The 13,115-nt window shown below is 36.8% G+C and overlaps 1 protein-coding gene across 1 annotated transcript in view; it reads right to left on the reverse strand.

Annotated features, from left to right (window-relative positions):
- The window catches only part of tmem164 (transmembrane protein 164), a 50,328-nt gene that overhangs the window by 23,958 nt on the left and 13,255 nt on the right, over positions 1–13,115 (reverse strand). The window contains exons 2-3 of the mRNA XM_088924987.1: positions 7,359–7,408; positions 2,583–2,649 (exon numbers count right to left, since the gene is read on the reverse strand). Of these exons, the coding sequence (XP_088781113.1) occupies positions 2,583–2,649; positions 7,359–7,408 (117 nt within the window). The remainder of the gene's footprint in view (positions 1–2,582; positions 2,650–7,358; positions 7,409–13,115) is intronic.

Genomic DNA, 13,115 nt, shown 5'->3' on the forward strand with positions numbered 1-13,115 from the left:
TGAAGGCATGGTAATTTTTTCACTGGGTGTCATCGTAGGCTACATTGCAGAGCACACCACACTTACTGTACAAGAACTGTCACACAACGTTCTCACTGTAACACTTGCTACCTGCCCTTTCACATGGTACTTCTGGATAGAAGTTATTTGGGAATTTAATTTGATTACTCGGACTCCTGAAAAGTACATATAAATAAACATCTAACTGAAATGAATATTTCAAGCTCCATAATGATGTAAGGACCAAAACATATGAATAAATAGTTGGATAAGTGCCAAAAAGGACCCCTCTACTTTTGTAAAATTATACCATCACTTCTACACCATTTTTAAATCACCCTGCAAGACAGTTTATATGCAAATACCACTGCTCCTTGAAAACAGAAAAACAAAAGCCCTCCTCACTCAAGAGAAACAAAAAAGACCTGAGTGGTATGTCAGATTCATGCCTGGTTAATGATACAAATATCTGAACCATGGCTGACTGCACTTTTCCCTCCTGCTGGAAAACTCAGTAACTAATTCGAGAGTCACATGCTGTTGTGCACCAAATAAGACTATGCCACTAAAAATGCAATAATTAAATAATTGACCAGGACCATAAACTAACTGGAAACCTACATCTATTTTGTGAACTATTACAATTAATAATCTCTGGTTCTGAAGGCATTTTCTCAGGGAATAATTTCGTTAAGGTTTCTTTTTACACAAGAGAGGTGTCCATGTCTACTACAGCAATATTTTGTCAGAGCAACAGAAACATAGCTTTTGATTGCATTGTCTCTCAACTGCTTTGAAGAACCATATTTTTACTTAATCAACATGGGCTACGGAAGACAACACCACACAGTTTTTATCCAGAAAATAGTATACCTAAAAATGCTTGACCTACAAATACTGGAGACACTAGAATATAGTGTGTGTGAGTTGTGTGTTTCGTTCTTGGTTGGCAATTGCAATTAATGTTACCTACTTAGCCAAAAGAAGAGAAAAACTTCTGAGGTTGTGTTTCTCCACAAGATACTCCAAAATGTTATGACTCTATCATTATTGTTATTACTGCAATTTTTTGTGTCTGTGGAAGTAGTATAAACTATACTTTTCTCACTTCAAAATGTACTAAATGTTGTCCTCAATCAGACCAGCCACAGGACAGAAAATTGTGGGTTTCTGTAATTTGCCACCTACATATATAACAAGCAGAACTATCCCAGCTAAGAAAATATTTAGTTTAATTAAATAATTATGAGCTCTACTGGCAAGACTAGAGTTTGCCAAGACTTTTGTAGTGGATCTTTGGCAGGCTGCTATTGTTACTACTGGTGCTGTAAGAACCTCAAATACTGTTCTTCATATTTTACTGTTCTTGACCTTAGTACTACTAAGAACATGACATTTTAAATGACACCATGAGCTCTGAACATTTTTTATGTTCATATTACTGTAAACTTACAAACTGGATGTGCCTTCTCTTAAATTTCTAGTCACTAGTTTTATTACTTGTGGTTTGACAATGACTTGGCAAAATTCTTTCTTGTGTACTGTTACCACCAGGATCAGCCAATCACAATTTAGATAGTCAGCATTGAGCAAGTGGTTTATTTTCGCAGCTACAAAAATGATAGCATGTTGCAAGTTTAGTTAAGGAAGCTAGGTTTTTTTTGTGTATTTCCTTTACACAATTATCTCAGCTTCTCAAAATCACCTTCTCAGTAGTACATGCAACTGTGATATTTTCTCTAATCAAACTACAACTTGTTTTTTCATTTCAGAACTTTCACAATACTAGAATGATAATGCAGCTGCCTAGTGTTTAAATTCTGATAAAACTTCCCATGCTTTCAATATTTATACAATTAGGTAGGGCACTGAAATGAAATAATAAGAAACAAAACTCCATATGCATTTATTCTGTATAACTTATTCTGCTAGTTACATGTTGACTGTAAATGTCATTTTTATATGTGCTATCCTATAATGTTTCTTTGCTTTGTTGCAATTTTTTTTTAAACAAATAGCACTGAAGCATTTGCACTGCATGATTTCATGGACAACAGTTAACAATAAACCACTTATGATTTAAACCACTCACTGGAATCTCATCAGAGCCTAAAACAAATCTGATGAACTCTGCTTTGGTTCATATTATATTTACTGTTACGGGGGAACTAGTACTATGAATTATAAGCTGTACAGTATTTTTTATTTGCAAAACTAATATCATCACAAAAAAAGATAAGTAAGCCATGTCTATCAGAAGGTAGAATTAATTATCTATACCTTCCTTTATGGATTGGTCTCAGGAGGTTTAAAATGACCTTCAGCAACATAGAAGAAAACAAAGTCCTTCTGTACACTTCAGTAGTTCTTTTTCTCATATACAGATTCGTTTTTAGAATTTTAGGATTTTGTGACTGAATTTTTCTTACATTCATAAACAGCCATGTGTCTAGCTGAACAACAAAAGTACAGATTAATGGGACGGTGACAAAGAATCTAGCGCATGTAAAAAGACAGCCTATCTTGGGTTCCATTCAACATGCTAAATTTAGTAAATGCCCGTGAACTGAGGGAATACTCACCAGCCGGGTGTTGACAACAGGGAAGAGCAACGCCAACAGGGCCCCATTCAGCATGTGAACCTGCAGCCTGGATACCAAAGAAAAGAAGAACAGGTCAAGGTCAACCCAAACCACACAGCCACTACATGTTTTTAATGGCTTTTGGCCTCACTCACAGCCTCTGGTTATTATTGAGTTTCCAGTATTACCTGTATATTGTTTACTCTCTGTCTATAATAGGGACACCCAGCTCTGGACTTGGATTCTGGGTTACAGTAGGTTTTCTGGAAAACTAGTTACATTGTCAACAGCTCAAGTATGAGAAATACTCTTTTCCAGTCAAAGTATAATTAGATCAGTTAAACTATCCTCTTTGGTGAAGAGCTGTTGGTCCCCAAGGACAAAGCTGGGAACCAGTGGTGTACAGTTACAAGTTTAGTGTCAGAAATTTGGAATTACCTGTGGTCATAACTAAGTTCTTGTCAAGGACATCTCAGAGCCCCTGCAACATCAGAACAAATTAACTGCTCAGGATAACACTTTATTGCTCTTTTTAAGTTCCATTCCATTTATAACATACTCACTGAAGCTAACCTATTGAGCTTAAACAGCAATTCGAAACCAACTTGAGAACTAAACCCAAAACCTAAAGAACTGCTTTAACATACACACCTAAAAAGTAGATCAATTTGGATTCAGTTTGGATGTGTAGGTCAATATGAAATATGAAAAATACAGTAATTTCTTCAGAAAGAAACTAATTAAATGCACTTTTTAGTTGTAAAAAGGTCCAAAAGTGACAGGTGATTTTAATTTCGACCTGCAATTAGTGAGAAAGTGAAGTGTTAAATTGATATGATCTCTGTTATGGCTTTCAAAACAGTGTTTATCATTTTAATGCAAAAAAACAGCCTTCCAACAATAAAATTTGTTACTGTACATTATTTTAAAGCATTTAGGCTATATCTCTTGGAAGGTAGTAAGAAAACTACTTCTGTTTCCCTGATCTCTAGTTATGCAAACATTCCTCACTTCAAGCTTGTTACTAGGTTAGAAATGTGACACCATCACTAGATGTGCAAGTGGAAATAATTTACATTTCCAGAAAACACCACTCAGCAGATGTAAAACTGGGAGGAGCTGACACCACACCCTAAGAGAATCCACCAGATTACACTGCCCTGTGCACTGCCAAAGTAAAAGTCAGACATCAATACAAACAACAGACCTCTTGAAAGGATTAGAATAGCTGCATTACTTTTAATGAACAATTACCTGTTTCCCCTACTGTTTCTGATTATTTTATTTTTTACCTTTGAACTTCGTGCTGTTTTCATGCCAAGCTTATGGTTTTGTCCTTATTGAACTGACTGGAATGTTGTGTCGACAGCATTAGAGTACATGACTATTTTCAACTCTAGCATGTTCACAGCTAGACACTGTTACTTGATAATTATTCTAGTACAGACGTGAAACATGTAATAATTCCAGAATATCTTTTTGAGGTGAAACATATCCAGAAAGACAAAACCTCTTTTTGTATGAATTTAAATAATCATGCTAATGTACGTGACCACGTGGGGGGCAGTGTAGAATAGGTGATCTGTCTCTGGACTCAAACTAGTGGGTTCTGGGTGAGTTCCCACTGCAGACTCTGTGATGGACTGATGTCTCATTCAGATGGTGAATCGTGTGCTGTTTGCTTAACAGCATAGAAAACACAATAAGCTCTGGACCGATGGGCCATTATGGCTGGAATGCCATTCTCATTACGAGAAACAAAACAACTTTGATTGAAATTAAAAACATGATCATAATAGCCATAAGCATCACAGACAGGTATACAACATATACAAACAGGTATAACCTGTGTCAGGTCTGTAAACGCTTATTACTGTATTTTGGTTGTGAAAGCCATGTAGGAAAATGATATATTTTTTTCTTTCTCAGAGTGAGAATTTTAACTTGTGAATTACTTCATATTGCAATCTATTGTCTTTATTTTTTATTGATTTTATTGTACTTCAAACAGGATATTTTTTCAACCTCATATAAAGCTGAATACAATTCTGTTTTTAGTTAGCAGAATGCATTTGAGGTTAGTCTGGTTTCAAAGACATGCTGGTCCGTCTAATGAAAAAGTTTTGTTTTCTTTTGCTGGCACTGTCTTGAGCTCTTTTTCAGCCAAACTCAGTCTCCAATTGAGAAGATAACATTGGGAAACTTTCTCGCATACACTTTTTCTTTCAAACTGAAAAACGCCAAAGAAGTAGTGATTCTATTTCAATTACCATCTTCCTTACTTCCTTACTCCATAATAAATTTTGTTAAAAATCTGTTGGATGATTCTTGTCTATTGGGCATGACTACCATGACCAACGACTATCCACAGAGCTTTTTTAATGTCCAAGACTAGAATCAAAATAATTAATCTGTAACCTCCTAAATAAAAGATATATACTGTAGAAACATTATTTCAAGACATGGGTACCCTTATAAAAGGGTATGCTGGTAAAGGAGGCACAAAACACCTTGCAGTGAGGAAGCTATCCCAGAAGGTTAAAATACTGATAAACACGAAAGAAAAAGCTCATTAACTTTCAGTCAACAGACTGAAGCACTTTTACAGGTAATAACTAGGAGAGTGTACTATATGATAAGCTATAAAAAATTAAACATTTATGATTTTTGAGCCATGTACTGTCTGATGGGGTAGGAACAGAGGCTTTTCCTCTCTTTGAAGATAGTATAATTCAGTTCCCCATAGAAAAGGACCAGCTGCTGGTTTTCATTATTTATAGCATACTGTGTATTCATGTGAAGCCACATTTCTCCTGGAATGCATAATAACTAGGAAACTAGAAAAATCTTCTAAACAACTTCAGGAGGGGATCAAGCAAATTAGTGAACAGCCTTGAATGCAGAAAAACAGATATGAATTCTGTGGTGAAAAGTGGGCTAGTTTTAAAAAACGAAACCTGAAAATAAAGATATAGTATAGAGCATTAAAATCCTGCAGATATATCCAGCGAGTAGCTAGATGCGTGCTTTTTCAGAGCTTGTTCAGCGCAATGTTCAATGGTGTTGAAATGAGATACTATGCATGCAAACCTTCTCAAGGAGAAAACACTCCCCTGAGTTCTACCGGTTGTTTTAAAGTTTAGTATTAGAAACGTCACACATAGTTGTTACAACTGAAAAACCTTAGCCTGAGAATGAAAATAACGACTGCATGTAAAACTTCATGACAAATCAAGGAATAAAAAAGGAAAGTCACATCAAATCACATTTGACCTACATGCTGGTCTATTCAAAGAGATTTACATCTAAACCTTTTAGTATTTATACTGCACAATGAGGTCAGGTTCTAAATACAGCCTGTCACAGAGAATCTGATTGGCCAACATTTCCTCTCAATACACTTATGTGTTCAAGTCAAACTGGCAAAATGTCACAAGAATTAATTATATCACAAATTAATTAACATAACTCTGCATATATTCCATTTTCATTTTTGTAATCTTACTCTTTTTGTGTCAGGTCAGGTTTTTAAGATTTTGTAATAAGTCACTGTCAATGTCTAGTTAAATTTTGAATAAGATTATAGTCCAGCAATAGCTGGCAGCTGTACATAAATTCTTAAGGAAGACAGAAGCTGGATTTCACACATAAGCAATACCTAGATGAGATTTTTATACTCGGCAAATTGTCACTGAACAGTGTGTGGAGTAACAATGTCGAGAAGGAGTTTGACAGTCTTCACAGGGGTAGTCTCTAAAGGAACATATGGGTTGCTACTCTGCATCCTGAATATTAACAGTTTTTAACCCAACTTCTTTTGTAGTGTTGGTCTGGGTGACTTGAGCTTTAAAGTTATGGCAGCCATCCTTCTGAATATTGCCACTAACTAGGTAATTTAAAGCACAATAAAGGACATGCCTAGGATAGTGAGAGGGATTCTCTTCTATACAATTCACAATTGAACGTGCTGTCCTGTCACACTTCTTAGCATTCATGGGAAAAGCATTGAAATGCCTTTGGCTAGCAAATTGGATTAATGGCTCATGATGTTTCGTCCCCATCATCTATTGACAGACTGACAGACTGTTGGTAACTGACTGAACAAAGCTTGAATTCCTTCATGAACTTGAAAGCGGTATGGAAGTCAGCCCAGTGCAGTACTGAAAGAAAGCTTTGAATCCATAACAGCTGTGTGCCCTTATAAATCAGAGTGCTGGTAGATGAGTGAGCATGACTTCACAGAACTGTACTCCTTCCATACATCCAGTCTTAGAAAACAAATATCCTGGCCAAGAACCAACCCTCCAACCAAGAGACTCAATCAGAATGATCAAGACTTCATTCAGACCATCATTAAAAGAGGCAGAAGATGGATTAGAGGAATGAAAGAGTCATCACAAAGACAACATGCTCAGTATGCCTGAGGGAGAAAAAAGGTTATGTTTCACATAGCATAGAATCAAATGTTATCCAAAACCTGGAGAGACACATCAAACATCTTCATACAGTAGCTGCCCTTAATGACAATTGACATAAGAGGAGGTACTGTAAGTAAACAATTTCACAAGAAAAAAATGTCTCAGCGTTTGCTGTAAAGGCCAAAGTAAACAGACACCATTTAAAGTACATAAAACAGACAAAAATACTTAATATATCATCCTCAAGCATTGTTTTCACTGTGAAGATCACAGGCTCTACACAACCAAAAATAACGTTTCTTCAGACCTCCTTTGGCATTGTACTATTTCAAATTCTGCACTCTGTGCACTTACTCACCTGAAGATGATCATTGCAGTTTTACACGGTGGACAAGCGAGTAGGAAGATCTGTGAGGAGATAAAGGACAAGTTAAGGGAATGTGTCAGAGATGGAACTTAAATAAAAGGAATGATTCTGTTCACAAACTGTCATGTTTGCTCCTGCCCGAGCACTGCGGAGCAAGCTAGCATCACTGCAGGAACTGGCAAAGCCTCTACTCACCTGTCCATCAGCCAGTTGCTGTGAGTATGGGCTCAGGTGTGACATCCATTCTACCTGTGCATAAGTTACCAGCACACCTGTCTCAGTAGGAACACACTATTTAAGATCTGCCTTGGAAGTGTTCTGTGCTCTTTTGTTCTTTTGCTCTGAGCCTACTTGTTCCCTTCCAAGTTCCCACTTGTTCTGGTGTTCCTTGCTTTGTGTTTTATCTGGATTCACAACCCTCGCTTCATCCTGACCTCGTCTACTGGACTTTGCTTGACCACAGATTTAGACCGTCAATCCTGCTTGTTTTTCTTCCATGCCTGGCTTTGCCTGCTCTCTTGCGTGCTCCTCTATACATGACCCACAGACATAAGCTGTGACAATACACAAACTACCCAAGGCTGTGAACAAATGTTCTGTGTGCTGCAGGTTTCCCAGCAAAACTAATCAATACTATCAAGGTAGGCCGCAAAGTAGGTCTGAATATTACTTTAAGCATGACAATTGTGTTTCCTCTTGTTGTTTAACCAGGGCAAAAAATAGTGACTCTTACTTTATTTCCTTTCTCTCAACATTTTTACAATATGTCCATATTTCTCCTCCAACAAAAATAACCTGAAAAGGACACAAATCTTTTAAAACTTACAGTTACTTCTCAACTCATTTAAATCTCATTTTTACACATTTTCGCTGTACTGTCGTCTTATATTACATAGTATAAGTCTTAACGCAATTTTAATTAATTCAACTAAAGCAATACAACAAGCAAATACAACTAAGTCATTGTTAAAGTTTTCAGCAAGCTGTGGTAAAAGATACATAAAATATGGGATGTAAAATAACTTGATGTGCTAATACTACATTCAATAGCACCAAATTCGAGCAGAAATGTATAAAATGAAAGTTTTTATTGTGTCTTTCTAATTTCTACACTAGTTTATAAATAGTAATTATAGTCTAATACTGTTTAAGGTAACTGACAGAAAATGGTTTAACAAATGTATTGTGGGTTTGAGATAGATTTGTAGTAGGTATACATTTACTTCCTTCTTAAGGACACGGCTAATTTTTTATCCTATATTTAATATTACAAAAATGCATTCAGTGTACATTTATCAAAACAAAGAGTTCAGTTTCAGAGACCATTATCTCAAGAATTTGACTAAAATACACTAAGATGTATTCACTGTTAACAACACTCAACACTTGAACAGACACTGAAACATGTATGAACCAAAAATAAATGAAACAGCGGCAGACCTCTTCTTGAGTTTACCACATTCAAACATTACATTTTCAAGGAGAAATGTAGAAACAATACAAGAGCTATGTTTAAATACCATGAGGTGACTAACTTCTATCTAACACTGATCTCCGTTAACTGTTTTTTCTCAGCTGGAAAATTTTGCTGTCCTTCCCCTGGGTCTTAATGTGAAGTCTTTAATCTGACAACTCACAGAGGATGTCATTGCATGACACAATCCAGCAAAACTTTAGTTGTCCATTTGTAGCTGCTGTCAGCACCAATGAATTAAGCCACGTGCAAGGCATTCCTTGAGCCAGAAGTAGCTACTGGCTCAATGGTACTTGGCAGGCCTTCACAAATGGCCTTGTGAGCCCTACCCTTTTCCCATAAGGGGCATTTTGAGCCTTAATTGAGCACAATTAAAACAGTGTACATTTTAACCTAACAGCCCACTGGACACGTTCCAGTAATATTACTTGCATTTAAAATAGTGAGCAGACAGGTTTGCTAATCATTAGATTAGTACTCTTCCATGAAATGAGAGAATACCGAGTACAGGTTATGCGATTTCATACAAATAAAATGTATGTCTCCATTTGGTATTTGAACTGAGTTAATATGGCCAAAATTAATTGATCAAGTACTTTTACAAATACATTTATTTTTAAATTGCCTGCATTTTAATACATATTTCACACACACACACAAAAGAACATACATAAACACTGAGACAGCTTATTACAGAAACAGGCCAGACAAAGGGGGCAACGAGAAATAAAAGAAAAAAGAACAAAGGAAAAAGAAAGGTGGAAGAAGGGCTCTTGGGAGATGAGGCTCCTGGAGCTAAGATTAGACTACTGAACACAAAAGCTGCAGACATCCATTATAACGGCAGGAGCTCGGTGCAGTGCGCTGTGGACTTATACAAAGCAATAATATCCACATGAAAGACTGGAAACTGCGAGGCCAAAGGCAACTACTGGATAGTCCACTCTCCACCCAGTCCATCATAACTGAAAAAGATATGGTTTTAATTAAAGGAAGAAGAGCAAAATATATGATCGTCACTGCTTGAGTAAGAAAGATCACAGCATGATAGAGGACAGACGTCACATGGGGAATGAGACACTATGCAGTCAGATATCTGTCCAATTAAATCAGCTCTGTGAGGAACACGACCCATTGTGAAAGGCAAGAGGGCACTAGCCCCATCAATCCATTCTGAGTCATCGTTATAATCTTTTTTTGAATCTCGGCGTCTACGGCATCAGAATTTCCAGAAAGAAATATCCGTTGCATTAGCAGAATAAACGCAGCTTGACGTCAGCATAGAAATAATCAGCAGGCGCAGTAACCATTCAGAGTTGGCATGTTAACAGCTGAGAGATTATCGCCATCTTCTAAGGGCTAAGAATATCTGAGGTGGGGGCAGAGAGAGTGGTGTGGTGGGGTGGATTTTGTCACTGGTGAATGACATTTTTCCTTTGACAGAACTGATGGAAGACCATGTTGTGATGTTGTAGTATATTAATGGTTGTGTTGCCCATGCCAACAGGTGGGGTCGTGGAATGCATGGAAAGGAATCTACCCTTAATATCAGAACGCCATTGGTGAGGGATACAATTCCACAGTACATTGACAATTACAAGCCATTACAGAAATGTTGATTTTTCAGTAGAACAATATGCAGACTTTACAATGCAAAACCACACAGTACTAGTATTACAAATAGTAAGACTTCTCAAAAATAATGTAATGGTCTTACCATGGCCAGCTTTTACTTCTGACCTAATTCCAATAGAACGGAGATAGAACCATAGGACCAATTTGCTACTGTCACATCTACGACCAGCAAAACGTTGACAGCTGACTGCAGCTGCACAGGAAGAGTGGTTGAACATCCCAAAGGAGTCGGTCCACAGGCTGATCAGGTGCCACAACTGTGATAATACTATCAGGAGATCATACCTGAAACTAACTCTGAATTTAATTTCATGATTAATATTTAACCTTACAATGATTCCTTGATCTGTATTTTGCACATTTATTCCACACTCCTAGGACAATACTTGATTAAAATTCCCAAGTCTCTAGTACTTTCCCAAGTCACCAGGAAACAATGAAAGTCTTGTTACTAATCAATTCAGCTGTAGTAAACTACCTACAGAAACCCATAATTTAGATTTTCAATGACTAATAACATGTTCTTTCAAGGCTCAGAGTAAGAAAAAATATTTCCCTTATGAGGAGGTGAACGGATTGGAATAATGTCAGTGTATGGAAATAACACTCCGCATCACAGCTGGAGCTATTCCAGATTTGAAATAGAAGTACACTCACGCTTCTGTGTGTCTTTATTTGTTAAGACCTGAAAAGCCTGTAAATGTAACACTATGCAATTAAAGCTTTTTCCCCCACTCATTAAGTTCTCCTTTAGCTCCATTTAAACAAGTATCGTAGTCAGGGTAAACAAGAATAAACCTTGAGGTGAGCAAGGTATTTCAGATCTTTGCATGATTTGCCTTTTGTATAATATTGCAGTTAGACCATTTAACTTCAAATTTTAAAATAACTACGTTTTAGGTGCATTATTCTTGTGTATAGTTATAATACCTTACCACAAAATTAGGGAACACCTCTAGCACAATCCAGCCCTAGCTGTAATGATTAGCTGCACCCCCACATATTAATGTTTGAATAGATGTTCAGAGATGTCCGTTGAGATACAGGAGCACAACATGCTCTTCTCACAAGACATCAAATCAAGCCATATGTCCCTTTAGTTCAATGATTCCTTGCAGTCTGAATTTATTTCCTGTCGGTTTCATTGCCTATAAACCCCTGAGACTCAATATGCCCCAGTGAAGCATGCGGAAAAACATGTACCTGAAGCATGCAGAGACACATTTCAACACTTATGTTTTCCTTTACATCATCATTCTTTCTAACAACACAGCAGACTGAGTTCGATCTGCAAGTTCTTTACACAGAGTATTCATGTGATTTGAAGTCTGGGTTACATTATTGTACACATCTACTGTGTGCATAAAAGACAACTCAATCACAAACTTTAATTCTATCATGCTATCATGTTTAGACGCTTCACAAATCAACAATAAGTCGGACGTTTAGTAAGCACAGTGTTGCCTTAATTGGTGCTTATCAGTGGGGAGTAGCTCTTGTATCTATTTTGTCTTTGGTGTGAACTGGCAGTTCCATTTCACAAAAGATGCTGTGAGATTGTAATCATAAACTATTTTAAATACTACGCCAAAATGACTGCAGAACATAAACCTAATATATTTTAATCTCAATTATAATATCAAGCTAGAGTAATGGCTCAATTGTTAAGCTTTAATGTTAAAAGAATAACTATTATGCAAGTATTTTCTTGTAAGGTCTCTGGATCTGTAATTACACACATAACTTAATACCCGCATATATAGATTTTCAAATACTACACAAATGTTATAGTACTTAAAAGACCTTCATTATTTCTGCTGCACACAGCCAACAACCAATTGCCAGATATTTGTGTGAAGTTTACATTTGTTTAAATAATAATTCTGTGAGCATGTCCGCACTTCATAAGAAACAGGATGCTGACCAATATTGCTCTACTGTTTCTTCACAGTGCAGCCTGTTATTTCTTGTTTGGATTTGTCAATGCAAATTTTAAGCAGCTGAATCACAAAGCTTACCGTTCAGGTATAGAACAAAGCCAAAGAAAATAGTTCATGAAGAAGCTTTAAAAACATGCACATGGTGCCTTGCAAAAGTATTCTTCAGACATTTTCTATGGTGTCCCATTTGGTGAAAGTACAAAATGATGCAAAGTCTGAATACATCAACTGAAGACTTTGTAAGAGTAACAAACGTTACAGTAAATGTCAGCAAAAACTAAATATGTTGACTGCCTGTGAACTCAAAATTTTGTGTAATCACATTTCGCGGCAAATTTACAGCCACAAGTCTTTTGCTCAAGTCTCTATCAACTGCACACTGGCTTGATGCAGTTTTTGCCCATTCTACTTGGCAGCTTTGTTCAAGCTTTCTCAAGGTGTTTGGGGGATGCTTATGAAAAGCAGTTTTCAAATCTTTCTCTCATATTCTCAGGATTCAAGTCATGATTTTTACTGGGTCACTCAAGGACAATCACTTTCTTAGTTTTAGGTACTCCTGTGTAGCTTTGGGATTATTGTTCAGCTGCAAGGATAATTTTTGTCCCAGTTCTAGGTATGAAGCAGTTTATTCTCTAAGATTTGCCAGTAGTTTGCTTCATCTATGATCCCACCAGTATTGACAAGTATCCCATTCCCTGC

This window comes from Atractosteus spatula, chromosome 9 (assembly GCF_055471065.1).
Source record: "Atractosteus spatula isolate fAtrSpa1 chromosome 9, fAtrSpa1.hap1, whole genome shotgun sequence".
NCBI classification, from domain to species: domain Eukaryota; kingdom Metazoa; phylum Chordata; class Actinopteri; order Semionotiformes; family Lepisosteidae; genus Atractosteus; species Atractosteus spatula.